A 26,582-nucleotide genomic window follows, 5' to 3' on the forward strand; every position below is an offset into this window, starting at 1 on the left:
TAAAAGTTACTAAAACCCCTAATAGTTCCTAAAAGCTCCAGAAGAACCCTAAAACTTCTGAAAAAAACTAAAACTTCCTACAAGCTGGCAGTGGCAGCAGGCGAGTGGCAGCGTGCCGGGGTGGGCAGGGTGCGGCAGGCTCAGCACCTCCCGCCGGGTGCAGCAAGCCCAGACAGAGGGTGCCCCGCGCCGCTGGGGGCCCAGGGTGAGCCGCCCAGCGCTGGCAGCCCCAGCCCAGGGTGCCACGGCCCCCCTGAAAGCCCCCTGGGAGACCATGGTGCTCCCAGAGGGGTGCAACCAGCCCAGCTCTGGTGGGCGGAGGAGGAGGGTGAGGATGAGGATGATGAAGCAGAGAAGTGCTGGTGGGAGGAGATGACTAGAAGTCCTCCATCCAAATCCAGTGAGCAATGCCAGGACAGCCTTGGGAACCTCAGAGGCTGGCGGTGGCAGGGAGCCCAAGGAAGCCTCACTGCTGCCTTGAGCGGCTGTAGGTGCTCCTGCTCCCCCATCACTGCCACTCCACCTCCCTCAGCCTTGCTCCCGAAATAGGGAGGTAGGTCCCCCCACCCCACATCGGGGTTTCTCCATGAGACAGCAACAACAACAGCCACTCACCAGGTGCCAGGGCTGTAAAACCCAACTGTAGAGAAAGCAATAAACCAAATTTATTTGTTTAGGCTCGGCTTTGCAAATAAACCTGCAACGATGTCAGAGAGTCTGGAGGAAAATTGGTCCCCGGGGTATTTGCACAAGCATCGAGTGAGGATGATCCCATGGGGTGTGAGAGCCAGGCTCATCTGTTCCCCAGCAGCCAAGTCCCAAAGGTGGGTCCATAAATGGAGCTAAGGTCTGCCCCCAACCTTCCATCCCCAAATGGATTTAGACTCTTCTCTGGCTGCTTGTTTCCCCAAAATTGGGAGAATTTGCAATAATGCTAGAGCTTTCCCCCTGGGGCTAGGGCTGGCACTGGAGCCTGAAGGCACCGTGGTGACCCCAAGCCACCTGTTCTGGGGAAAAGAGGACGGCACAACCCCTCTGGCAGCGTGGCACTGGCCTCTCCTCCGATAAGGCACAGGGAAAGGTAAATAGGATTATTTCTCCTTGGGAGGTTAGAGGGGCCCACTGTGACCTGGGGCTGGGGCAAGCCAGCCCTGGTGCTGTGGGGCACTGGGAGTGCTGGGAGGCCGGATCCCATCCTGCGCTCCCAGGGGACATCGGAGAGTATTTGGACCCCACTCCTGGCTGTGACAGGGTGGAAAAAGAGCCTTTTCTGCTGCCAGTTGCCAGCAATGGGCTCAGCTCCCTGGGGACCATCACATCCCACGGGTCCCCAACAGGCTGCATTCCTCGGGAGCCACCATGCCCCGAGGGTTCCGTGTTCCTGGTGCTGGGAGGCAACCACCAAACAATTGTTTTCCAGACGCCACTGGATACCGGAACAAGGTGTATTCACACGCTGGTCATACGCAGGCACTGGCAGCAGGCGTGACTCATGCCGCAAGCCCCAAAATCTCGAGCTGGGGAGAAGGGGCACAGAAAGCACATGCCAGGAGCAACTTGGGGGCTGGAGCTGCCACGGCCAGGATGCAGCTCTCCCACAGTGGGGCTCATGGGGGACAAGCTGGACACTTGGCATCTCACCAAACCCTCAGGCTTCTTATTTAATAGCTGAAGTCAGCCGCAGGAGCGGTGAGACATGCACAGCTCATCGTCACGCGGCAGGAGCATGCCCGCGAGCTGGGGGCATCGTGGTGCCCGGTAGGCTGGGAGGCAGGGGCACGCAGCCCCGGCGGGACGGGCTTTTGTCCTGGCCACCAGCGGGAGGGATGGAAACTCGGTGGCGCTGGCTGCCCTTTGTGCATGGAACAAAGAACAATAGCCAGCAGCTTCCTTCACTGCCCAGACCCAGGCTCTGGGAAGCAGCCAGATAGTGAAATGCTGCTCAGCAGAGCAGCACAGGAGGGCAGAGACAGGCAGTGTGTCACCCCGTGAGGCTGCCTGGCGATGCCCAGTCCCCCGCCGTAGGACCAGAAATGGGCAGCAACTGGCACCTCATTGGCGCACTCTGCAAGCTACAAGCATGGCAACAGTGGGGATCCCACTGTCACAAGTGGATTTGTGGCCATGCCAGCATCACCACACTGTGATGCTGCTCTGCATCCCTGCAGGTAGAGGAGGATGCCCAGCTCCAAAATCTCAGGCACCAGAAAATGCAAAACCACAGGTGCAGTTCCAGGTTATGCCTGGTGTATGGGGATGCACCAGGGGCTCAGGGCTGACTCGTCGTCTCCAAATGATGATTTTAGTCCCTGCAATTTGTCCTCGCTATTTATTTCCTGCAGGCTGGGCTGCTTAAACGCTGATAAACTGTTTGGTCACGTCGAGGAGCTCTGCTTGGGGTCTGCCTCCCTAAGTGGGAGAGGGAGTGGGAGTAAGGAGTTACTGGCTCCCTTACTCACTTCCCACCCTCTCCTCTGCACCAGCACGTCTGCCCAACACCCAGCTGAAGCCCTGCTTGCCCATTTGCCCACCAGCTCAGTGATGCTGGTGGCTTCCACCACCCTGCTGGCTTTGGGATGAGTAGGAGGGCTTTTGGTGGGGTCCTGTCATGAGTGAAAACCTGGGGTTGGGAAGAGTTTGGGGGTGCCATGGCCTTGCAGCCACGCTTGGCAGCCCACAGCCGTGGAGGCACCAAATGGGTTGGGGGGATGTAGCCGGAGAGCCCGCACTTCTGCCTGTTCCTTGTGAGACGCAGGTTGGCAGCTCCCCCAGGGAGCTCAGATGTCCCCTACCGGCTGTCAGAGGGCTCCTCTGTACCGCCCACTGGCACGGTTACCGAGCGCTGCTCACCGGCACGGCTCACCGGCACGGGTACCGGGCGCTGCTCACCGGCACAGCTCACCGGCAGGGTTACCGAGCGCTGCTCACCGGCACAGCTCACCGGCACGGGTACCGGGCGCTGCTCACCGGCACGGCTCACCGGCAGGGTTACCGAGCGCTGCTCACCGGCACGGCTCACCGGCACGGGTACCGGGCGCTGCTCACCGGCACGGCTCACCGGCACGGGTACCGGGCGCTGCTCACCGGCACGGCTCACCGGCACGGTTACCGAGCGCTGCTCACCGGCACGGCTCACCGGCACGGGTACCGGGCGCTGCTCACCGGCACGGCTCACCGGCACCGCTACCGAGCACGGCTCACCGCACGGCCCTGCCGTGGCGCAGCGCGGAGCCGGGACCATCTTCGAAACCCTCGTGCCATCTAGCGGGACCTTCGCTAAGGACAGGCCAGGGCAGCGCGTGGCGCCCGCCGCGGGGCCGGGGTGACCGGGTGACCGGGTGGCTGCCCGCCGCGGGGCCGGGGTGGCAGGTGGCAGCGGGTGGCTGCGGGACCCGGCCAAAGCCGCCCTGCTCTTCCAGCGGTGGAGGAGACGCGCATCAGCAATTAAACAGCACTTTTAATGAGACGCGCCTGCCCTGCGCAGCAGAAGTCCGTGCGGGTCAGTGGAGGGGCTGTGAGCCGCAGGGTGCCCGGGGCTGGCACGGGTCCCCAGGGGAGCACAGCGGCACAGCCCCCCAGCAGCAGGCGGCTCCCCCCACCCAGAAATCCCGCTTTGCAGCCCAGGTGCTGCTCCCGAGCTCCCCTGGCAGCCCCCCACCCGGTGCCGAGGCGCCTCAGCCGGAGGTGTTGCTGACGGAGCCCGGCTTGCTCCGGCCGTGCACGGTGATGTAGCAGAGGCAGATGAAGAGACCTGGGGGGGGGTGTGTGTGAAAATGCGGTTACTGCCATGGGTGCACCAAGCCCCTGAGAGGAGCAGGAAGGTGACAAGGACCCTGCTGCTCCCAACCCACAGGGTGCCCATCCCCCAACACCCCTCCCCCACTGACCTTGCAGGGAGTTGAGGATGGTGAAGAGGTAGAGCTGGGGCACGAAGAAGACACCAAAGCTGAAGAAGGCCAGACCCCAAGTGGTGCCCAGCAGGCAGGTGAGCCCCAGCACTGTCACCCAGTCCTTCCTTGCCTGCCCCTTCTGCCGCCGGATCCTCCGCAGTATCATCAGCACCCTCCCCAGCACCAGCATGTTGAAGAGCAGGATAAGGCCAGCATAGCAGAGGGTGGCATAATAGGCTGGCAGGCTGGTGAGCCAGCACCTGGCAAAGAGGACTTTCCTGGGGACAAGGGCCAGCACCCTTGCAAAGGATCTGGGTGCAGGATAGGCATGGTAGCAGGTGCCCTGCACGCAGCAAGATGGAGGTGGGCAGCTGGCAGAGCCAAGCTCACCGAAAAGTGGCACTCAGCAGAGCTACGACTAGCTCCTGCTGGCGCCATGCATACCCTGGGGTGCCCCATGTGCCCAGGGTGCCTGGCATGCCCAGGGTGCATGCTGTGCCTGCAATCTATGCTGTCCCTGGGGTGCCCAGGGTGCATGCTGTCCCTGGGGTGCCCAGGGTCCACAGGATGCCCAGGGGAGCTGGCAGCCCCCTTCACTCACATAGTCATGTTCCTGTAGCTTTCAGGGGTGCTGATGACATGGTACCCATATGTATCTCCTTGAAGACAAAAACAGCCACCACGGCCAGCACAGGCAGACCTGTGGGTGCAGGGACAGGCTGTGAGGGGCTGTGCCACAGGCAGGCACAGGTAGGCAGGGCTGGGCAGGTGCCCACTCACCCCAAGCGAAGAGGCAGAGCTTGAGGAGGTAGTGCTGGATGTAGATGTTGTAGACCTTGATGACGAGGAGGAGGAGGTGAAAGGCTTCAGCACCCATCCACGCCAGGGCACAGAGCAGGCTGGCATGCAGCAGGGCAGCGGTGACCTGGCCGAGCCCCTCGGAGCCAGCAGCCAGCGGCACGCTCAGCAGGAAGCTGCAGTTGAGCAGGAGCAGCGCGGCCAGGAGGTGCATGTGGATCCTGGCCGTGCTGTCCCTCAGCTGCTGCCTGTAAGAGGGGGGAGGGCAGGGGGTGCTGGTGGGTGCTCGCTGGCATGGCATGGCAAAGCATGGCACAGCATGGCATGGCATGGGTTGCGTGGCACAGCCCTACATGGCATGCACAGCACGGAATGGCACAGCATGGCTCTACCTGGAGAAGCAGCAGAGCAGAAAGGTGCAGAGGGTGGCAGCAGCTGAGAGGGAGCAGCCGATGGTGCTGATGTGGGTGAGTGATGCCAGCTGAGCCGGGCTCAGGGCGCCCGCTGGGAGCTGCTGAGAGCAGGGAAGGAGGGCTGAGCCAGGGCAGCATCCGTGGCAGCACCCACCTGCTAGGAAAGGGAGCGGGGGGCTTGCAAACCTCCCCGCCCCAGCCACTCTGTCCTGCAGGACCCCCCCCATACAGCCTGTACCCTTTTGTACACCCTGTACACCCCCACCCCCCCATCTCCAGGAAAGAGGAAGAAGGATGGAAGGAAGGGGAAAGGAAGAGGGAAGGAGGGAAGGAGAAGAAGGGAAGAAGGAAGTGGGAAGGAGGGAAATAGGGAAGGAAGAAAGAGAAAGGAGGAAGAGGCAAGGAGGAAGGAGGACTGTGAACCAGCAGGACGGCGAAGTAGGTGAGGTGGTCGCAGTGGCAAATAACGGTGCCCTCCCTGTGCGTGGTCTTGCAGCCCTCCGTGCTCCAGTTGCCTGTGCTGCCCGCATCTGCCAGAGAGCCACCATCGGAGGCTGGCACAGCAGCCAGGGCATGGGGACATTGAGGGGACACTGAGGCCTGCCAGGGTTGCCCAGGAGGCGGACAGGCAATGCCTTCAGGGTGGCACCGAGCTGGCATTGCCCCTGTCCTGGCCATGGACACACTTACCAGCTCCAGGCAGCCAGAATACGCAGGTGGCGTTGGAGGCATCCTAGTAGAAAGGGGACAGAAGGGGAGATCTGAGGACCCTCCCTGCACGCTGGGGACCCCAGAAACCCCTGGTCCCAATGCAGAGAGGAGACACTTTCTCTTTTTCCCCAACACTAGGGGAAATGCTGGTGCTGGGGACCTCCAGCTTGTGCTTGCAGTGGAGTCCTGCTCACCAGCATCATGTCATGCCAGAACTGGATCTCCACAGGATGGCTGAGCCCAGCCACACGCCTGCTCTGCAGGAAGGCTCCTAGCACGTCGTTGTTCAACACAGAGCTGTTGTTGGTGTCCTGCAAGAGTCAGGTGCTTGCAGGGAGAGTCCCAGGTCCCCAGGACATCCTGCCCGTCCTGAGCATCTCAGCAGGGGGTGGGTGATGGGGCAGGTGTGCTGCTTGCTGGGGATGCTCAGGGGGCTTATGTGAGGACCTGCAGCTCACCTGGAACATGCAGGGGCTGTGGATGTAGATGCAGACCAGCTCCTGCTGCGCTCCCCATTCCTGGATGCCCTCCATGAGCTCCACCGGGAAGTTCATAGCATGCCGGAGCCTCCCAACGCCACCCAGCTTCACGTCCTGTGCCAGTGGGCAGGGTAGAGATGGGTTCATCCACCCCTGTGCTCAGCTGGCTTCGGGGGCGTCAGAGTGCTACCCTGGCTGAGCCCCTAGCACAGCTACCCCCGTTCCTGGCATGGCCCTGCAGCATCCCCAGCCCCAGCAGCAGCTCCAGCTCTGCCTTGGTGCCTGTGGACACGCAAATATGGCACTGCTCCCATCTCAGCTTCAGAGCTCTCCCAACCCGTAGCACGTGGGGGACCGTGGGTGGGTGGGGTCTCTCACCCATGCATGGGCACACCTGTCCCACCGGCCCCGCATGGGGCAGATGGCATCATGTCAGATGCTTTTCCCATGGGATTTCACACCTTGGCAGGCTCCCTTGGACAGTCTCTGCTCCCAGATCCCGACTGGGGGGTCCCAGCTGGCAGGCAGGCACCCCTGCCAGCCAAACCTGCCTTGTCCTGCAGATAGGAGCCTCAGGGCTGAGTGGTCAGGTGTCCCCGGCAGGGCAGCCCCATGGCCGGGGGAAGTGCTGTGGTGCCACCGTGCAAGCCCCTTGCACCAGGACACAGAAGTCACCCCGCACATTTCCCACCACGGTTTCACTCTCCCTTGCCACCGCAGGGAAGTGGAAGACAGGGCTTCCCTTTTCATAAATCACAAGAGCTTCAGGATGGAAATCCTGGCTCTCAGCTGCAGAACACACACAGCCCGCCCCCCAGCTTTAGAAACCCCCAGCTTTATCCCAGTGACGGCGCTGGGAACCTGAAGCCACAGTTGCCTGTAACACCCCAGCAGAGCCGTGTCTCTGAGGGCTTTGCTGACATAAAGCATCCTTGGAGGATGACGGAAACCCAGTATGGGCAAGTGTCAGCCACCTCAGCACCCCCTGGCACCTCCCACTGGGGGTGGAGGGACAGAGGGGGCTGGGGGTACGGGCATCCCCTGGGAACACCCCCAGCAGTGTGGGGGCACCAACCATCCTGCTGCTGAGATTTAACCCTCTGAAGTGCTCGGTCATGAACTTGAACACGTAGGCCTCAATCATGCTGCCCGTGAAGTTGTGCTTCCCCCAGCTGGTCAGCTTCTCCAGCCGGTTTAACCTGCACAGGGAGGGTGTTCAGGGCAGGGTGCAGCAGCATCCAGACTCTGTGGGTCTGGGGGTTGTGGAGGGTCCAGGGGACAGCGGGGTAGGAGCCAGCCCTCACCTCTTCCTGGCACGGTGGGCTCTGCTGCAGCCCTGCTGCAGCTCCTCCTCCAGAGTGTCCAGCTCTCTCTCTATCTCCATTGTCTCCATCAGCTCTGACAGAGCTGTTTTGGGAGCTGAGCCTCAGCATATGGCACCCTGCCCCACTCCCCATCCTGTGCCAGCCTGGGGAGCCCTGAATGACCCCCCAAAGCACCCAGCCCAGCGCTGGGATGGGAGACATCCCTATCTTGAGCCTGCAGGATGCCGGCAGCGAGGCAGAGGACTAGGGCAGTGAGCAGTGGGGTGGGCATCACCATGGCTCTCTCCTGCAAGATGCACCCAGGACTGGGGCAGCTCCCTGGACACCCCTACAACACACACACACATCCCCTGGGACCTTGGCCCTTTCCCACACGCCAGCTGCAGGACAAAGACAGGGTCCCGGCAGCTTCCCAACACCCCAGCATCCGAGCCCCACCAAGGCCACTGCAGCAGCAAAGCCCCACCCCAGAAGCATGAAGTGGCTGTGCTAGTGGCAGGATGACGAGAGGGCGGCTGTCTGCCACAGCGACCAGGGTGCAAGGTGCCCTTTGCATCCGTTTTACCGTTAAGGTTGTAAAGCCGCCAGGGACAAGACTCAGCCCTTGCTGCCATCCCAGCCCGTGGCTGCAAATCCCCAGCGAGCAGCCTGCAAGCCAGAAGGGCCAGCAGCGTGCTCTGCCTGGGCTTGCTGGCGGGGGGCCAGCACCAAGCTGGGGAGGAAGGAAGCGTCCCTGGCACAGGCTTGGGGGAAGGTGGCTGGTAGCAAGATTTGCATCCCTTGTAAGACCGCACCGGTGCTACGCACAGCAACACCGGCCATGGTAACACTGCCGGCACCAAAAGCAGCCAGGGAAGAGAGGCTGTGGGTCCAGCGGTGCCAGGGTGCAATCCTGCAGGTGCACTTGCAGGTGCGCAAGTGGCTTTACTGTGGATGCAGCAATGGGATCGATGCTTTGAGGCGCTGAAGCTGGTGATGCCAGAGCAGCTGGAGCCTCCCAGGGCAGGAGCAGCAGTGCAGTGGGCAGCACATTGAGCAGCTGCCTGCACAGCTGCCCTCTGACCCCCAGCGAGGGACAGCCACCGCGTCCCCCTTAGGTTGTTTTGCAACCAAGCCAACGAGGGCATCGCACCCTTGCAGGGCATGGAGGTCACTTCAGGTGGGTTTTGCCTTTGTGGGAGCAGCCTGGTGCCCTGGTAAGCCCCTAGCGCCACGCCAGCCCCCTGCATCCCTCCCTCGCCCCAGGAAAGCCCCTACCTTGGGCACGGGGCAGTTCTGGCGTTGGCAGCACCACAGTGGGATCGGCTGCTCCGGCTCTGCCTGTGCAGCAGTTGGGGTGACAGAAAAGGAAGTGCTCATATGCAGATGAGCAGATTAAATCAAGAGAGCTTTTAAATTTCCTTTTGCTTTCTCTTTTTCACAGCCTGGCAAGGGACCAGGGCAGAGAGGGAGCATCCCTGGCACCCCAAGGACATGGCAGATGGCTGCAATTTGGTGTGGCACAAAGGCAACCTGCTTCCCAGGCATGTCTGATATAATCAGCCTTCGGTCTCTAATGAGCTTATCCCTGCCACTGGCTCATCAGGAGCCCCTGCTCTCCCATGCTGGGCAGCACTGGCACTGTAGCGGGGCCACCAGGTCTGGAGCAGCACTTCACGTTTTGGCAGGTGTGGGAGGTCCAGCCAGCAGGGCAGAAGGGCAGTGTGGCGGAGCAGGGATCAGCTGCTGGGACTCAGGTGGAAAAGGAGAGTGTGTGGATGTTGGGAGCAAGGACAGGTGGCACAGAAGGACTACAGGGATGCTCTTTGCTACTGTAGGGAGAAAATTCATGCGGCCAAAGCTCAATTAGCATTCAAGCTGGCCAGTGCTGTGAAGGACAACAAAAAAAGCTGTTTAAAATATGTTAATAGCAACAGAAGGATTGGAGGTAACATCACTCTATTGCTTGAAGAGGTCAGTCTCCTCACGAATAGGGACCCAGATAAAGCAGAGATGTTTAATGCCCTCTTCACCTCCATCTTCAACACCAATGATGGGCTCTGGTGGTCCCAGGGTTGATAGACCATGACTGGGGGGGATGATAAACTCCCAGCTGCCCCTGAACTTGTTTGAGAGTCACTGCTCCAGCTGGATGTGCATGACTCTACAGGACCCAATGGGATGAGGTAGCCCTGGTTACCTGTACAAACTGGGGGATGAGAGGCTGGTGAGCAGCCCCATGGAAATAGCTCTGGGGTTCTGGGTTGATGGCAAGTTGAATATGAGTCAGCAGCATGCCCTGGCAGCCAAAAGGGCCAGCTGTGTCCTGGTGGGCATCAAGCACAGCACAGCACAGCGAGCTGGTCAAGGGACGTGACTGTCCCACTCCGCACCTCCCTGCCGCACCCCACCTCAGGTTCTGCGTGCTGTTTGGGTGCCTCACAATAAGGCCATCAAACTATGTGCACGTGTCCGGGGCAGGGCAACCAAGGCGGTGAAGGGTCTTAGAGGAGCAGTTGAGGTCACTGGGCTTGTTCAGCTTGAAGAAGAGAGGCTGAGGGGTGCCCTCATCGCTGAGGTGTGACCCCGTCGCAATTTACGGCTTCTTCAAGGGGGGCAGCAGATGGGAGGTGCTGGTCTCCTCTCTCCCGTGACCAGCAACAGGACACAAGGAAATGGAGCGGAGCTGTGTCAGGAGAAGTTCATGTTTGCCATTAGGAAAAGGTTCTTCACTGAGAGGGTGGTTGGTCCCTGGAACCTCTGGTCATGGCACCAAGCCTGGCGCAGTTCAAAGGAGCATCTGGGCAACGCATCTCATTGATCATTATGGGTCCCTTCCAACTTGAGATATTCTGTGACACTACCGTTTGATGCTACTGCCAGGATGGAGCTGGCATCCTCCATGCCATCACCAGCCACGACAGCACAGCTCCCCAGTGATGCCAGCCGGCCCAGCAGAAGGAAAAAAAGGTCATCTTTCCCCCCTGCCCCCAGATGGTTACATTTGCCCCAAAAAGCTTCACCTTCTGCACCAGGGTCTGCTGGGCCCAGCTGCAGGGATGTGGCTGCATGCAGAGGCAGGGGAGCAGGGACAGCTTGGCCATGCTGGTGCCTGCCCCAGAGCAGCCATGCCACCCTGTGCCTGCCCAGTGCCTGCAGCCACTCATGCAATGAGTCTCCAGGTCTCAATTCATAGCGTGGGGCAGCCATTTGCTTCTGTCCGACCCACTCTGAGGATGGGAGCCCTTTGGGGATGGATTTAAGGGGATCTGCTGGGCATGGCCAGGCACCCTGGGCCAGGCAGGAAACCTGGAACCAGAGAAGGGTGCCAGGAGGATGGTCCACGGACCACAGAGATGGGTCACTGTCCACATCCTTAAGGTGACATGCTCTGGACCAAGGTGGTTTGATTTTTGCAAGGGCAGAACCCACAGATCCCAGGATGCTGCAACGCACCCTCGAACCTGCTGGTGTCACCAAGATGTGCACATTTAAACAAAGAGTAAAGACACCTGAAAAAACTGCCGGCTTTCAAAGCCTGGTTTTAGTGCCGGGAGTGGGTTAAAACCCCAACGCGCCAGCACACACCGGCAGCTCTGGCCAAACCACCTGCAGAATCGCTTTGCGGCTGCAAGTGACGCTGCTGGTTCAGGCTTCCCTGGCGCAAAATGCAGGGATAGGGGCGTGGGAGAGCAAAGCATCCCCTGCCTCCAGCTTTTTGCGGTCATTTCCAGCAGAGGAATACCGGGCTTGGAAAGAACACGCAGGGGCATTTGAAGTTTTGCTTTAATTTGTTTTCTTTTTCCCTGCTTTGCTAGATGCTGGGGGAGAAAAGGGTCTCAGTGTCCTATGGCATCATCTCCACCTCCTGTGGGACACAAATCCTCTTGGCCGCTTGTATTTCCCATTTTTTTGGCTGAAAAGCATTCAGCAAAGGGAAAACTACTGGGAGAAAATGGTGGTTTGGGGCTTTGCTGCTTGGTCAGGAGCCAGCACCGGGATGTGTGGGGATGATGTGGACAGTGCCGTGTGGCTGGCTGGGGGACACTTACCCATGGGGACACTCAGGTGGGGATGTCCCATCCCTGCCAGGTCCCCTGCAAAGCCGCAATGTCCGACTCATGGATTTGGAGCAAAGCAATGCAAATCCTGCGGGAGCAGGCAGAACCACAGGGAAAAAGTGTCAGGCCTGCTCCGGTGCAGCCACCCTGATGGGGCCCAGGCTGGAAAGAAGCTGACGGCCAAGCTGAAGTCTGGCAGCTGCAGCCCCACGTGCATCACACTTGTGCGCCAGCATTCCTGCATGCAAATGCCACGCAGATGTGTGTGAGCACGTGTCTGTGCAAGCCTCTCCGTGCACCATGCTCACGTGTGCAAATACCCCACCAGGGAGCTCTTGTGCATGTCGGCAAGCACCCATGAGCAGCAGCAACCGCATGCCAATGGCAGCGTGCAACCTCTTGCGTCCAAGCAGCAGCGTGCAACACACTCGTGTGCCAGCGTGCTGGTGTGCACAGCCTGTACAAACACCCGTGCACGTCCGTGTGCAGGCATTGCTGCCCATGGACTCCTCGGTGCAGACACTTCTGTGCGACCCACCTACACGTACAAACACCTGCAGAAACACTCGCGAGCGAGCTCCCTCGTGGGCGAACACCCGCCTGCACACGTGTGCAAGCGCGCCAGTGTGCACCCACGCACAACATGGGCACGCATTGCCGTGCACGGCCCCCCAAGTGCAAGCAGCCGTGTAAAGGCCCCACGAGTGTAACCGCGCGGAGACCCACGCGTGCAAGCACGCGCACACGAGCGACACCCCTCCCCCCCGTGCCAAAAGCAGCGCGGATGCCCACGCGGCGGCAGGACGCGCACCCGCGGGCACGGGCCGGGCTCCGGCGGCGGGACCGGCCCCCCGGGCGCGGGCGGGGGGCGGGAGCGGGGGGAAGGAGGAGGAGGAGGGGGAGGAGGAGGAGACTCGGCCGGCAGCGCCCCGGCCCGCGCTGGCTCCCGCACCGCAGCCGCGCCGACACGGGTGAGGGGCCGGGCCGGGCCGGGCCGGGCAGGGCAGGGCCGGGCCGGGCGGGCGGGCGGGCGGGCGGCGGCACCGGCGCTGCCGCGGCGGCGGGAAACTTGCGGCAAACTTTGGGGTGGGGGGGGTCCGCGCCGGGCCGGACCGGGCGGGGCCAGGCGGAGCCAAGCCGAGCCGGGCGGAGCCGAGCCGAGCCGGGCGATGCCAGACCGAGCCGAACCGGGCCCAGCGGCGCCAGGCGGTACCGGCCGGGCCGGGCCGGGCGGGCCGGGCGCGGAGGAATGCGGCGGCTCCCGCGGGCCGGGCCGCGTCACCGCTGGCGGCGGAGTGGCGGCGTCCGCAGCCAATGGGGAGGCGCGGGGGGCGGGCGGTGCCGCCCCCCGCCGGGAGGCCGGGACGGGCCGGGGCGCGCGCCGCGGCGTCCGTGGGCTGCCGCGAGCCACGCGCGCTCCCGCGGGCCGTGCGGGTGCCGGCGCCCCACGCGTGCTCCCCGCGAGCACCCCGGGGTGCCCCCGGCCCGTGCGTGCGCCCCGCGGGTGCCGCTCCGGTGCCGGCGCTGCGGGGCGGCGGGTGCTCCCGTGGGCATCGCACGGGCGTTGCGCTCCCGCGGGCGCTCCGCGGTGGACGCTGCCCAGCGGCCGGGGCTCTGCCGGGGCTGATGCCGCCGGGCCCGGGGCTCCCCCCGCGGCAGCCGCCGCGCCGGCAGCAGGAGGGCGCAGGCCGGGGCCGGCCTCGGCGGTGACCGATTCACCGTTTCCGCACGTACCGTCAGGGAGGCGGATTCCCCTCCCCGGGCCAAGCGCTCCGCCGCCAGCGGCTGCTGCTCCCGCCGCTCCCGCACCGGCCCTCCCGGCCCAGCCGGGTCTGGCGGCAGGTCAGGGCTGCGCCTGCGGGGGGGCTGTGGCGCGGCCCCTGCACTTATCCCATTAGGGCGCGCAGCAGCCGCCCATTACGGTTTCCCGGGGCGGTTTTTCCCTGGCCAAGCCGGGCCGTGAGGGCCGTGCCGGGACGTAGGCGGCCAGCACTGGCCCTTTGTTGTGGCGTCACTGGAGAGTGCGGCCGGCTGCCCCGGCACTCATCCTGCCCCAGCACGCATCCCACCCCGACATGCATCCCACCCTGGCACACATCTGGCCCCAGCATGCATCCCGCCCTAACATGCATCCTGTCCCGGCACACATCCCCATCCCACCCCAACACGCATCCCACTCCAGCACGCATCCCCATCCCGGCATGCATCCCACCCTGGCACGCGTCCTGCTGCCATGCATGCCCAGCAGCGCTGTAGCTGCTCCTGCCTTGCTGGTTCCCAGTCAGGGCCGTGACCCTCGCTGGAGCTGCTGGGGTGCAGCCGGGGTACCCCCAACCCCACCACAGCACCAGGAACACTCTTAGAGGCCCACAGGTGATGTCATCCAGATGACCTCGTGTGGGTAACATCACCCAGATGATGTTAAGACATTGCCTCCAGTGCGCTGGCTGAAGTGCCCCAGGTCAGGCAGGTGCCTGCTGCAGTGCCAGACTGGGACAGGGTGCTGGTGGCCGGGCAGGAGGCTGTGGTCCTTGCTGGGGACCTCACCATGGCCTCTGCTGGTGACCCTGCTGGGGCCATCACCAGGGACCTCACAGGGATCCCCACTGGAAACCCCACCAGGGTCCTCGCTGGGGACGTGGTGGGAGCCATCACTCAGCTCCTTGCTTGGGCCATCACCAGGGTCTGTGCTGGGACCTCATTGCTCAGCGTGCTGCCCCCCGAAACCAGGGACTGTGCTCGCCTTCCCTCCCAGCCCCACAGCCGCCTCCTGCAGCCCCCTGGGCTGCCCTGACCCCTTCTCTCTCCCACAGGTCCCCAGGTGGAGGTGCCACCCCAACAGTGCCGGCCATGCCCTAGGGGACACCCACCATGAGCCAGAGTGGGGCCTCGCGCCTGGCTGGCTCCCCGCCGCTGCCGGGGGGCTCGCTGCTGGCCCTGCTGGCCCCCGAGCCCTCCCCGTCCCCCCCCAGCGGGACGCCATCGCCCGGGCCCCCCCCGGCGTTGCTGGAAGGGGACTGGGAAGGGCGTGAGGAGCTGCGGCTGCGGGAGCTGGAGGAGGCGCGGGCGCGGGCGGCCCAGATGGAGAAGACGATGCGGTGGTGGTCGGACTGCACGGCCAACTGGCGGGAGAAGTGGAGCAAGGTGCGGGCTGAGCGCAACCGTGCCCGCGAGGAGGTGCGGCAGCTGCGGCATCGCCTGGAGGCCCTCACCAAGGAGCTGGCTGGCCTGCGCCGCGACCGTGACCGTGACCGGCCGGAGGAGCGCCCGCCACCAGCACGGCCACAGGCACGGCTCCACGGCCGGCACGGCACCTGCAGCCCACCTGCTGCCGACGGGGCAGAGGGAGAAGCTGACCCTGAGCATGAGCCTGTGCGGGATGTGGGGGCTGAGGCACCCCAAAAAGCCAAGGTGAGAGGGTGACTGGGTGCTGGGGGGGGGGTCTCCTGACCCCCAGCAGCTCCCCTCATGCACCCCCAAGCTACCACTGCCTGCCATGCCCATGGGGCCACTCCCTGCCCACAGAGGTGGGCAGCGTGCGGCAGATCCCTTGGAGCAGCGGAGGGGCTCAGACCCCTCTCAAGAGCAGTGTCATGGGGGGGGTCCAGGACACTCATAGCCCTATGCAGCGAGATCACCTTGGTGCTGGCTCTGGTCCCTTTCTCAGGGCTTTCCCTTTGGAGGCGTTAGGCAGAAGCCTGTGCCACTTTAGGGGACAGTGGCTTCAGCAGCACTGGTGGCGTCTTGCTAGCAACGACTCCGATGCCAGAGTGTCCGTATGGGCTTCTGGCGGACGTCTGTGCTGAAGGGAGGAGGAAGGAGGGGACACGAGAGACTCCCCAGAGCTGCTCCCAGCTGCTGTGCTCCCTTCTCTGCTGCTGTTGGCTCTGTCACGACACAGATGTTGCTGCTCAGGGTGCCGCGCCGCGCTGGTTCAGTCCACCGATGGCAGAGCTGCTGAGTGGCAAATCTGAGACTAATCTGAGCATGCCCTGCGGGCTCCCTGCTTGGTCCCTGGGGATGTCCTGTCCCCAGAAAACCCCTGCAGCTCATTTACCATGCGCTTGTGGAGCCTGGTAGAAGATCACCCGCATGGTGGTCGCAGCAAGGTTAGCGTAATAAATCGGTATTATCCATCCCAGATTTGCAGGGAGGCAGGGAGCCGGCAGCAGAGCGTGGTGGTGAATGGGAGCTCCCCTGGGAGGGTGGGTCCCTCTCCGTCAGCCTCAGGGGGTCCCTGGGGACCGGAGGGAGGGATGCTGCTAGGTCTGGCTTTGTTACAGGGTGAAGGTCGGGTGCTGTAGGGGGTGGGAAGCCTGGGCTGCCCCCTCACCCTCTCCCCTTTGCTGGGCCACCCACGGCGCCACAGGAGCAGGAGTTGATGGAAAACATCTTGACGAGCAAGCAGGACGAGAGCTGGGAGCAGCGGGGGCCCCGGGCCTCTTTCTCCCGCCAGGAACGCAGCCGCCTGCTCTGGGACGATGTCAGCGTCGTGGAGGAGGACGCCACCAAAGTCACTGCCCTCAAGCTGCGGCTGGATGAGTCCCAAAAAGTGCTGCTCAAGGAGCGGGAGTGAGTGCTTGGGGTATCATCCTCATGGGGCACCAGCCAAGGCCAGACTGGTCCCCACCAGGATGGGATGTCCCATGGGGTCCTGCCAGCTGTCACCAGCATTGCCTCTCCCCAGGGATAAGCTGGCGCTCAGCAAGAGCATCGAGAAGCTGGAGGGTGAGCTCAGCCAGTGGAAGATCAAATACGAGGAGCTCAACAAGAACAAGCAGGAGGTGATGAAGCAGGTGAGTGAAGGGAGCAGGGGTGCCCTGGTGGGTAGCCTGTCCCCCAGAAGGTGGCATGTCCCAGTGGTTGGACATGGTGATCCACAGCCACCTCCCCAACTCTGGGGTGTTCATTAAGGGTCTTAATTAACGCTCTTGAGCCAGTCAGTCCATCCACAGAGGATGGGTGGACGAGTGCAGGCAGGACTTGAGTGGCACAAGATGGGTGCTTGCTGCCATCTTGGGTGCTGTGTGTGTGTGTCCCCAGCTCAACATCCTGAAGGAGATCCACCAGGACGAGCTGGGGCGCATCTCCGAGGACCTGGAGGACGAGCTGGGCGCTCGCTCCAGCATGGACAAGAAGCTGGCCGAGCTGCGCGCGGAGGTGAGCTGAATCCCAGTGTAGGGGCTGAAGGGGACAGCGAGGGGAGTCCCTGCTGCCCCTGGCCATCCCGTGTCCCTGTCCCAGATGGAGCGGCTGCAGGCAGAGAATGCAGCCGAGTGGGGCCGGCGGGAGCGGCTGGAGACGGAGAAGCTCAACTTGGAACGGGAGAACAAGAAGCTGCGGGCACAGATTGAGGACCTGGAGGAGGTGCTGGCTCGCAAGCGGCGCCAGACGGCCAGCACCCTGGACACCGACCTCAAAACCATCCAGGCTGAGCTCTTCGAGAAGAACAAGGTGCCATGGAGGTGGTCCCATGCCCTGCCACCCGCTCCCTGGGTGACCCTGCCGTTTCCGTGGTGGCTTGGCATCCCCCAGGACCTCCTCAAGCCCTGACTCTGCCACCACCCTTTGTCTAAGGGGCGGTAGTGACCCCCATCCTTGCTCCACCAGCTCCTCTGTCATGCGGTGGGGCACTGGGAGGGGTCCCTGGGGAGGGAGATGGGGGCACTCGCAGCATGGGATGGCTCTCAGCCCCTCTCAGCCCCCCACCCCGTGCCCACTGCAGGAGCTGGCTGACCTGAAGCACATCCATACCAAGCTGAAGAAGCAGTACCAGGAGAAGATGGCCGAGCTGGCTCATGCCAACCGTCGCGTGGAACAGCATGAGGGCGAGGTGAAGAAGCTGCGCCTGAGGGTGGAGGAGCTGAAGAAGGAGCTGGCCCAAGCGGAGGACGAGGTAGGGAAGCTTGTGCTGGTGCAGAGAGTTGGGGTGGGCAGCTCCATGCCCCCTGTGACTGCCAACAGCCTCGTCCCTTCCCATCCCACCTGCAGCTGGATGAAGCCCACAACCAGACACGGAAGCTGCAGCGGTCGCTAGATGAGCAGACGGAGCAGAGTGAGAGCTTCCAGGTGCAGCTGGAGCATCTGCAGTCGCGGTGAGTGGGGGACCAGGGTGGGCCACAGTGGGGACCAGCAAGGACCCATGGGTGAGATGACGTTCTCCCTGCCACCACCCCTCAGCCAGCATTTGCCCGGTTGAACCCTGGGCTAAGCATGGCCAAAGTGCCTCAGACATCCTCAGCGGGCAGGGTGCAGCCACCCGTGGGGCAGCCTTCACTCCACTGCAGGCTGGATGGCATTCACCTCCCAGTTCAACCAGCCTGCAGACCAGTACAGCCCAGTTTCACCTGCCAGTAAACGGGGCCAGGGCAAGCTCTGAGGTTCCCACGCCAGTTTGGGGAGATGAGAGGTGGGTTTTATTGCCCTTAAAAACTTTCCCGAGCCTCACTTCATCTCTAGCAGTAAAGAGCTGAAGTGGCTGTGAGAGATCAATGCCACGTCTCTGGGAGGCGCTGGGAGGGTTGTGTTTATCATCTTTCTTTATTTTATTGGGACATATTCATTAAATCATGGAGGAATAATGGAGGCTTCTTCTTCACCCTCTCCAGCCTCCCCATGTGCATGTTCTTAAATAATTCATGCTTTCCAGTAAAATGCTGCAAACTGGTTGGATCTGACCAGGTCCTGGGCCTTTTGGTTTCATATTTGCTTCATAAATTTTCATTGAACTTTCATGCAAGGGCGAGTGAGGAGCTAAAACCACTGCAGGCTCCCAGGAATGGGGACTCTTGTTTTATTTGCAGGGGGATCCCCATTTCAGGGGGACAACTTCTCCCTGCACTGCACTCTCGGCTGGGTCTGAGATGCTCGGCGTGGCGGTGTTCGGCCCTGGAGGGTTTAAGCTGATGCCCTCTTGTGCTGAGCATCGTTTGGGGTCCCCAGCCCCACACCAGAGGGTTGGCCCCTGGCTGGGGGGGCTGGTCCTGCACCCAGAGCTTAGTGGGAGCTGCAGAAATGGGGTCCCACCAGGGTGCAGTCATGCTGTAGGGGTGCAGGGGGACAGGCTTGGCTTTGGCATCCCCCCAGGGCTGCGCCCCGCCGCCCCCCACCCTGGCAGCTCTCCCTTGGCAGGCTGCGGCGGCAGCAGAGCGCCCCGCTTTTCAGCAAGATGCGCAGTGCCCGCTTCAGCCCCGATGACGCCGGGGATGGCACCAGCGACCCCGACGAGGATGAGGACCTGCAGATCCAGGTGCCCTAGAGCCCAGGGCCAGGTGCCACCACCACGGGGACGTCCCACGGTGGTCCTCTGCCCACAAGTGCCTGTCACCGCGGGACCCAGCCACATGGTGACCCTCCTGTAGATGGGGAGCCTGGGGCACAGAGTGGTGGGGAGGACTTTGCCCAGGGATGCTCCAAGCCCGCTGCCTCTTGGACAGTATCCAGTGCCCCTCGGCCACCAGCATCTCCTGGGACACAGATGTGGCCACGAAAGCTGGCATCATTGAGCAGCCCAGGAGGAGGAAGCGCAGGGCAGAGAGGGGCACCAGGCCCTGTAACCGGCCACACTCTCCTGCCCACTTTTTTTTATATATATATATTATATATATGTATGTATTTGTATATGAATTTTTTTATTATAAATACAGAGCCCAGAGGGGCCCAGGCTCTGGCAGTGGCTTGAGATGCTGGTTTGTCTCCACGTGGGAGCAAGGATGGAAGGGACAACACTGGGGAGAAACAGCATTTACTCTGCAAGCTGCACAGGGGGCTGGCTGCATGGCTGTGGTGTCACCCCACTGCCATCGCTGCCCCCACGCCGGGGACGAGCCCAGCTCGGGTAAAACCTGTGACTCTGCCAGAGAAGCGGGGCTGGGGGGCGGCTGGTGACGCTGTGGCTGCAGAGGGGCCTGTTTCTGCAGGGCTGCAGCGGGCAGGCAGAGGTGCTGGCCCGTGGGTGCGGGGGTGCTCACCCCTGGGTGCTGACCACCCCAGCCCAAGCCCCTGCAGCCCATCCCCCACTGAGCAGGGCCTCACGGGGCTTTGGAGGAGCTCAGACACAACCTTATTAAAAATTGATATTTCAGTGAGCTAATCCCCTCGCTATGCCTTTTAATTGATTGGCTAAAAGCATGGCTCTTTTGCTGCTCGTGTGTTGGTTTTTTTTCTTTTTAATGCCCATTTATTTCCAGCGATTATTCATTTTTTTATGGCCCGACAAATGAGGCTGCAGGGGTGGAGGCGCCTGCAGGCAGTTTCAGTGGGGGCCCTGAAAAGCAGCGTTTTGGGGAGCACAGAAGGGGGGGATGGGGACGAGGAGATGGCTGCCTGAGCCGAGGGACAGCCCGGGACAGCGGCGCGGCGGGAGGCTGCCGCCGCCCGTCGGTCTCCACGGGGCGTTCACTCTGAAGCCTAACGATGTGCGGGCAGGAAACCCAGGGCGGCCGGGTGTGGCTCGGGCTGGGCCGGGCCGGGCGAGGCCGGGCCCGGAGGGACGGAGGAGGCAGCCCGGGGCGGGTGGGGGTGGGGGGAGGGGGCGGGGCACCGGGGGCGGGGCCTGGAGGGGCGGGGCCGGTACGGGCGGGGCCGCGCAGCTCCAGGGCTCGCAGCGACGCGGAGCCGGACGCCGGGGCCGGCGGCTGCCGCGAGGAGGCGGGTGAGGCCGCGGCACGGCGCGGCGCGGGAGCGGTTGCGGGGCTGGGGGGGACACACCGGACGGGGCTTGGCCGAGGTTCGGGGTGACAAGTGGCGGGGGGGCCCGGCGGGGGGGGCAGCGCGGGGAGGGAGGATGCCGGTGGGAGCGGCGGAGACCTGGGGGCGATGGAGGTGCCCGGGTTTGGGGGTGACCGAGGTGACAGATCGGGGAGGGGGGCAGGAGCTGCCCTCCAGCATCTCTGAATTCCCTTGGGGTGCTCATGTGCGTGGGGTGGGGGATGGGCTGGGGGCCATGGAGTGGCGGGGGCATGGTGGGGGATATTCCCCTCAGAGGTGGGCGCTGGCCCCAGTCCCTCTCGGGACAGCGGAGGGTCCCCAGGGTGCGGCCCCCCCAGGTCCCCTCGCCCCCAGCCCTGGTCCCGGCGGGCCGCGAGCCGCCCCAGAGCAGCCCCGGGGGTCCCAGGCCGCGGGGCCAGCCCGGCTCGGGGGGACACGAGCCGTGCCGCTGGCACCCGGCCGGGCCGTGGCTGCGGTGCCTGGGGGGTGCCGGGGTGCAGCGGCTGCGGGGTGGCCCCTCCGGGCTGGCCCTGCTGAGCTGGATGGGGCTGGACCCCCCTCCCCCGCCCCGCGGTGCCGGGGCTTGGGGACCAGGGCGTCACCGGCCCGGAGCAGCCTGGCTCCCGAGCATCCCTGGGGGTGGCCCCATCCCGTTTCCAAGGTTACTGTCTTCTGGGGGGGGGGGGTGGGGTGTCAGGCTGGGAAAGGAACCTGGTCCCCGCCTGGTCCCACCGCCCTGGGGCTGATCACCCCCAGCCACGGAGTGGAGGGACCAGGTGGGGACCAGGCTGAGCGAGGCCGAGCTCCCGGTGGGCCCGGAGGGAGGCTGGGTCGTGCCGGGGGTGCGAGGTTGGGAGCCAGGGTGCCTTTGGCGCCCGGGGCTGAAACACCCCACAGCAGAGCCAGCCTGGCTGGGGCAGGAGGTCGTTAACACTGAACCCTACTGATGGCGAGCGACTGACCCGTGTTGGTGCCCAGGCGAGTGGTCCAGGGGGAAGGAGGGGCAGTGCCACAGGCAGTGGAGACCCGTGGGCAAGGTCCAGTGTGGGTGTCCCTTGGGACACACGCTGGGGCTGGTGGCAGGGCACCACTCGTGCATGCCCACCTGGCACAGCCGTGCTGGCAGGGGTTAACGCCGGACTGTTCCACTCAGATGGTTCAGGCAAAGAAGGGAGGAGGAAGAGGAGGAGGAGGAGGAAGATGTCACCCATCGATCTGTCATTTCTTTTTTCCAGCCAGGATGGGGGATGCCACTAGCACCAAGCTGGGCCAGCAGTGAGGCAGGGGGGGTACGGGGGAAGAGGATGGAGGGGGGGGGGCGAATGTGAAGGCAGCCCCCCCCTCCCAAAATATTCCGCGCCCCATCAGGCCATCACCATGGCGACAAATTTTAACGACATCATCAAGCAAGGCTATGTGAGGATGAAGAGCAAGAAGCTGGGGGTGAGTGGGGGTCTCAAGGAATGGGGGGGCGGGGAGTGGCACCCGTGGATTTGGGGTGCCAGCTGCTGCGAGGGGTGACGTGGATGGGGGGCCCAGCCATGTCAGCTCTTGCGGCAGCCTGCACCCCTGGTTTGGGGTTGAATAAGCATCATTTGGGGGCAGGGGTGGCAGCATGGGGGCAGGGGTGGGCCACTTGTTGGTACCCAAATCATCCGGCAGCCCCCGGGGCCTGATCCTGCACTGACTGGCTCCTGAACGGGGTGGCATCCCCTCACCAGACACGGGTCACCATGGGGCTTTGGGGGCTGTCCCTGACCCCCCTCCCCCCATGCCTCAGTTTCCCTCCACACCCCGTTTTGGCACCGGGGATGTCCCATGCCAGTGGGGGGGCTGCCTATTAGAGGGATGCTGGAGTGCAGCACCCATAGGTGGAGGGTCAGGGGGTTTGGTCGCCCGCCTTCATCACTCAGAGCTGGCAGCAACAAGCATGCTGGGTAATTTCACGCTAATTAGGGAGAACAAAGAGGGAGCAGGCTTGAGGTGGGGGACATGCCTGGAGGCAATGGTTCCGCCAACTCTGGAGGCAGGGGCTGTGGGAGAGGGGATGGGGAGATGCCAGGATGGGGGGTCCCCTTGGGAGCCTTACCCATGCTCATTAATTACGCTCTGTAATTAGTGTTGACAGGGTGGGGGTGGGTGATGGAAGCCCTGGGATATCCCCACCATTCCCTCCTGCTCCCAGGCCAGCAGAGTCGGCAGGACTGGGCAGGGGTCCTGGGGAAGGGGATGGAGTGGGGACAGGGACCCCCACCTGCACCGCAGCAGCCACCAGCGCTCTCTGTCCGGCAGATCTACCGGCGGTGCTGGCTGGTCTTCCGGAAATCCTCCAGCAAAGGGCCCCAGCGCCTGGAGAAGTATCCAGATGAGAAGTCGGCATGCCTGCGTGGGTGCCCCAAGGTGAGGGGGCGTGCTGGGGGGTGCTGGGGCGCTGCACAGGGGCCACAGCGATTCCTTTCTTGCCTGAAATTGGTGGGCTGGAGCTGGGTGGCTGTTGCCCCCTGTGCTCTGGTGGGATGCGGCTGGGTCCGGGCGCAGCAGGGGCCAGGGTCTGGGTGCAGCAGTTGGGGTCTGGGTGCAGCAGTTGGGGTCTGGGTGCAGCGGGGGCCGGGGTCTGTGTGCAGCTTTCGGGGTCCGGGTGCAGCAGTTGGGGTCTGGGTGCAGCAGTTGGGGTCTGGGTGCAGCTTTCGGGGTCCGGGTGCAGCAGTTGGGGTCTGGGTGCAGCAGTTGGGGTCTGGGTGCAGCGGGGGCCGGGGTCTGGGTGCAGCTTTCGGGGTCCGGGTGCAGCAGTTGGGGTCTGGGTGCAGCAGTTGGGGTCTGGGTGCAGCTTTCGGGGTCCGGGTGCAGCTTTCGGGGTCCGGGTGCAGCAGTTGGGGTCTGGGTGCAGCAGTTGGGGTCTGGGTGCAGCTTTCGGGGTCCGGGTGCAGCGGGGTCCGGGGTCTGGGTGCAGCAGTTGGGGTCTGGGTGCAGCGGGGGCCGGGGTCTGGGTGCAGCTTTCGGGGTCTGGGTGCAGTGGGGTCCGGGGTCTGGGTGCAGCAGCCGGGGTCTGGGTGCAGTCCTCGGTGACACCCCACATCCTCCGCAGGTGACCGAGATCAGCAATGTCAAATGCATCACGCGGCTGCCCAAGGAGACCAAGAGGCAGGCTGTGGCCATCGTCTTCACCGATGACTCGGCCCGAACCTTCACCTGCGATTCGGGTATGGGGCAGAGCCCAGGGCAGCGGGGCGGGGGGTGCCGGGTGGGACACCCCGGTGTGGCCAGGGTTGCCCAGGGGCTGCCGTGGTGCCTTGCAGAGCTGGAGGCGGAGGAGTGGTACAAGACGCTGTCGGTGGAGTGCCTGGGGGCCCGCCTGAACGACATCAGCCTGGGGGAGCCCGACCTGCTGGCGCCCGGCGTGCAGTGCGAGCAGACGGGTGAGCACGTGGCGGCGGGCACTTCCCCGGGGCTTGGCCTTGCTATGCCCCCCCCCCCCCCCCCGATTATTATCATTTAAATTTTTTTTTTTTTTTCCCCCCTTCTCCAGACCGGTTCAACGTGTTCCTCCTCCCCTGCCCCAACCTGGACGTTTACGGCGAGTGCAAGCTGCAGATCACCCACGAAAACATCTACCTCTGGGACACGCACAACCCCCGGGTGAAGCTGGTCTCCTGGCCCCTTTGCTCCCTGCGTCGCTACGGGCGCGATGCCACCCGCTTCACATTTGAGGCCGGACGGTGAGATGTCACCCTTGCTGGGACTGGGGACCACCATCGCTGGGTGCCTCCACCCTGCTGGGTGCACCAGGAGGTGGCACTGCAGCCATCACCCCAGGGCAGGCCTGACGCCGGGGTGATGGCCATGGCCACATAGGGTGCCCTATGGCTGGGGAGGTTTGGAGCTGGTTCTGGTCCCAGCTCAGCACCGTGGAGGGGCCGTAGGGACAGCAATAAAAGCGTGGGAAGCTGGGCCAGCTGCCACCTGGGGTGTGTATTTTTTATTATCCCTTGGCTTGGGGACCCCAGTGATGCCCCGTGCCCTGTCCCCTCAGGATGTGTGATGCAGGGGAAGGTCTCTACACCTTCCAGACGCAGGAGGGTGAGCAGATCTACCAGCGCGTGCACAATGCCACGTTGGCCATTGCCGAGCAGCACAAGAGGGTCCTGCTGGAAATGGAGAAGAATGTCAGGGTGAGCTCCAGCCCACCCTGGGGACACAGCTCGGGGGGGAGCTGGGGGCACCCCGTGTCAACCTCACCCCTCTCTCATCCACTGCAGCTGCTGAACAAGGGCACCGAGCACTTCTCCTACCCCTGCACCCCCACCACCATGCTGCCCCGCAGCGCCTACTGGCACCACATCACCGGCTCCCAGAACATGGCCGAGTCATCCAGTTACGCTGGTGAGTGTCCCTGGCCCCCACCGAGGAGCTGCTGCTCCTCCAGCCCCCAGGGCATCCCCCCCAGGTGAGCCCACCCTCCGCTTCATCCCCAGGGGAGGCATACGCGGGCGCCCAGGCTGGCTCGGACACCGACCTCCTCAACAGGTTCATCTTGCTGAAGCCAAAGTCCTCCAAATGCGACAAGCCTGAGAGCAGGGAGCCCACATCGTCCCCGTGAGCTGGCAATGGGGGACACCGCGGCGGGGGTCCCCTTTTTCTTCCCCAGGGGGTGGTAAGGACGCAGGCAGCCACCCCTCCAAGTCCACAGGGCGACCAAGCTGGGGCACCCGCTGTGCCAGGACCTTGGAGGAGCAGGCGCTGGCTCGTGCCCTGGCCTGGCGCTAGTGGAGGTGACGACTGGCTCAGCCTCGACTGACTTGAAATATGTATTGAATAGCTGTATTGTAAGAGATTTTTTCTTCTCACATGAATGCAAACTTCACGGCTGCTGAAGAGCCCTCAGGCAGAGATGCTCAGAGGTTTTTGACTCTTTGGGATCCAGCTGGGAGGTGAAGGGGGTGGGGGGCAAGAAAGTCAGTGTGTTTTCTGCAAGGTGGGAAGGCTGGAGCACCACCCAACCGCAGGGATGGAGCAGCGCTGGGGGATGCGACCATGCCAGGCTGATGGTGCAGGGTCCCAGCATCCTCCCCTGCCCCGTGAAGAGTGGGGATGCCCTGCCACCCCTGAGCTGATTTTTGCACTTCTCAAAGCTATTTAAACACTCGCTGTAGAATTGAGATGTCTCAGGAGAAACTGGTTTTCCTTCCAGGGGGGTCAGCTGGGGTGAGCAGCTGGGCAGAGCCGAGCTCCCCAGCTTTTTGGGGCTGCCTCTACCCCAGCACCCCTCACTCCTCTACCCACAGCTGCTCCCCCCGGCCACACCCCTGGTTTATCTGCTGATGGGCAACCTAGGGACCAGTTTTGGCCAGTAGCATCTGTCCCTGGAGGGACAGCTTTGTGGATATAAGAAGTCCCTGGGCAGAGCAGCCCACACTGCTGGGGGAAGAGCCGCGTTTCTCTGCATTCCCATTGTCCTCGCTCCCTCCTCACCTGCTGGTGCAGCCGGTTGAAAGCCCTCACCCAGGGAGGAGCTGGGCTTCATGTGCTGAACTCAAAAGCAATTGATTTTTTTCTAGTTCTCCTATTCATTGACCTCCTTTAGAAGGGCTATCTTTTTATTGCTGTGCAAACATTGGTGTTTCTTTGGAGTCCTCTTTCGGTCTGGGTTGGGTGGTCAGTGGGGTTTTTTTCTGCCCTTAGAGCTCCAGGTCCATGCTTTGGGGACAGGGAGTGTTGTGATGTGGGAACCTGTGTTCTGTAAATACTGTGTCTTGGGTTGGTGTAGCTTGTGGCTGAGGGGACGAGGGGACAGCATGCTGCTCCCTGCAGCACAGCAGGGCATGGAGGGGCTCATCAGCACCCCAGCACTGCCCAGTAGCACGTCCTCCCCTGGGCGAGAGGTGTAATTCGCTCTCTTTTCCTGACTACACAACTCATCTGGAAAAGATTTAACATTTATTACCAAAAATGTTTGGGTTTTCTTTTTTTTAAGGAGTTGCTCAATGAATAAACAACCTTATCCACCCTTCCTGTTTGTCTGTTCCATCCAAATGCGCTTGGGAAGTGCAAGAGGGAGTAGTGCCTGCCAGAGAGAAAAATGCTGATGGGGGAAAGATTTCCTGATGCTCCTGGCAGGGTGCTTGGCTCAAAGCTTTGTTTTGCCTCCAGCCGTGGCCAGGACATTGTTAAGTAAAGCCCTGACACCACTTGGGAGGGGAGAAGGGTAAAGCGAGTTGCC

General features: G+C 63.0%; 3 protein-coding genes across 7 annotated transcripts; 2 read left to right on the forward strand and 1 right to left on the reverse strand.

Annotated features, from left to right (window-relative positions):
- Positions 1 to 3,648: 3,648 nt before the first annotated feature.
- ADGRG5 (adhesion G protein-coupled receptor G5) lies at positions 3,649 to 7,675 on the reverse strand. The gene is given in 12 exon segments (XM_037409448.1): positions 3,649 to 3,751; positions 3,888 to 4,150; positions 4,492 to 4,549; positions 4,552 to 4,590; positions 4,671 to 4,936; positions 5,081 to 5,199; positions 5,525 to 5,631; positions 5,792 to 5,834; positions 6,007 to 6,123; positions 6,271 to 6,405; positions 7,367 to 7,490; positions 7,596 to 7,675. Coding segments are annotated over 12 exon segments (1,428 nt in total). The 3' UTR covers positions 3,649 to 3,674.
- A 4,874-nt stretch (positions 7,676 to 12,549) lies between these two features.
- CCDC102A (coiled-coil domain containing 102A) lies at positions 12,550 to 19,786 on the forward strand. 3 transcript variants are annotated; one of them, XM_037408826.1, is made up of 9 exons: positions 12,550 to 12,627; positions 14,470 to 15,067; positions 16,026 to 16,228; positions 16,344 to 16,452; positions 16,700 to 16,816; positions 16,901 to 17,110; positions 17,382 to 17,552; positions 17,648 to 17,751; positions 19,303 to 19,786. In XM_037408826.1, the coding sequence occupies exons 2-9, from the start codon at positions 14,528 to 14,530 to the stop codon at positions 19,541 to 19,543; spliced, it is 1,695 nt and encodes a 564-aa protein (XP_037264723.1). In that variant the 5' UTR covers positions 12,550 to 12,627; positions 14,470 to 14,527; the 3' UTR covers positions 19,544 to 19,786. The 3 variants fall into 3 exon arrangements, with proteins under 3 accessions (XP_037264723.1, XP_037264724.1, XP_037264725.1); XM_037408827.1 differs by lacking the exon at positions 19,303 to 19,786 and adding an exon at positions 18,743 to 19,296; XM_037408828.1 differs by lacking the exon at positions 19,303 to 19,786 and adding an exon at positions 18,788 to 19,296.
- A 456-nt stretch (positions 19,787 to 20,242) lies between these two features.
- On the forward strand, positions 20,243 to 26,372 carry DOK4 (docking protein 4). Of its 3 annotated transcripts, none has more exons than XM_037408873.1 (9): positions 20,243 to 20,309; positions 21,601 to 21,808; positions 22,658 to 22,765; positions 23,451 to 23,565; positions 23,662 to 23,781; positions 23,892 to 24,081; positions 24,396 to 24,534; positions 24,622 to 24,745; positions 24,838 to 26,372. In XM_037408873.1, exons 2-9 carry the CDS (start codon positions 21,743 to 21,745, stop codon positions 24,960 to 24,962), a joined length of 987 nt encoding a protein of 328 aa, XP_037264770.1. In that variant the 5' UTR covers positions 20,243 to 20,309; positions 21,601 to 21,742; the 3' UTR covers positions 24,963 to 26,372. The 3 variants fall into 3 exon arrangements, with proteins under 3 accessions (XP_037264770.1, XP_037264772.1, XP_037264771.1); XM_037408875.1 differs by having other exon boundaries at positions 24,890 to 26,372; XM_037408874.1 differs by lacking the exon at positions 20,243 to 20,309 and having other exon boundaries at positions 21,110 to 21,808.
- Positions 26,373 to 26,582: the final 210 nt, after the last annotated feature.

Source organism: Falco rusticolus, chromosome 15 (genome assembly GCF_015220075.1).
Source record: "Falco rusticolus isolate bFalRus1 chromosome 15, bFalRus1.pri, whole genome shotgun sequence".
Taxonomy (NCBI): domain Eukaryota; kingdom Metazoa; phylum Chordata; class Aves; order Falconiformes; family Falconidae; genus Falco; species Falco rusticolus.

Coding starts and splice junctions, on each gene's coding strand:
- CCDC102A (XM_037408826.1), top strand. CDS start 14,528: ATGAGCCAGAGTGGGGCCTCGCGCCTGGCTGGCTCCCCGCCGCTGCCG. Junction 17,111..17,381: donor AGCTCTTCGAGAAGAACAAG/GTGCCATGGAGG, acceptor TGCCCACTGCAG/GAGCTGGCTGACCTGAAGCA. Junction 17,752..19,302: donor CTGGAGCATCTGCAGTCGCG/GTGAGTGGGGGA, acceptor TTATAAATACAG/AGCCCAGAGGGGCCCAGGCT.
- DOK4 (XM_037408873.1), top strand. CDS start 21,743: ATGGCGACAAATTTTAACGACATCATCAAGCAAGGCTATGTGAGGATG. Junction 22,766..23,450: donor GCCTGCGTGGGTGCCCCAAG/GTGAGGGGGCGT, acceptor CATCCTCCGCAG/GTGACCGAGATCAGCAATGT. Junction 24,746..24,837: donor CGAGTCATCCAGTTACGCTG/GTGAGTGTCCCT, acceptor CTTCATCCCCAG/GGGAGGCATACGCGGGCGCC.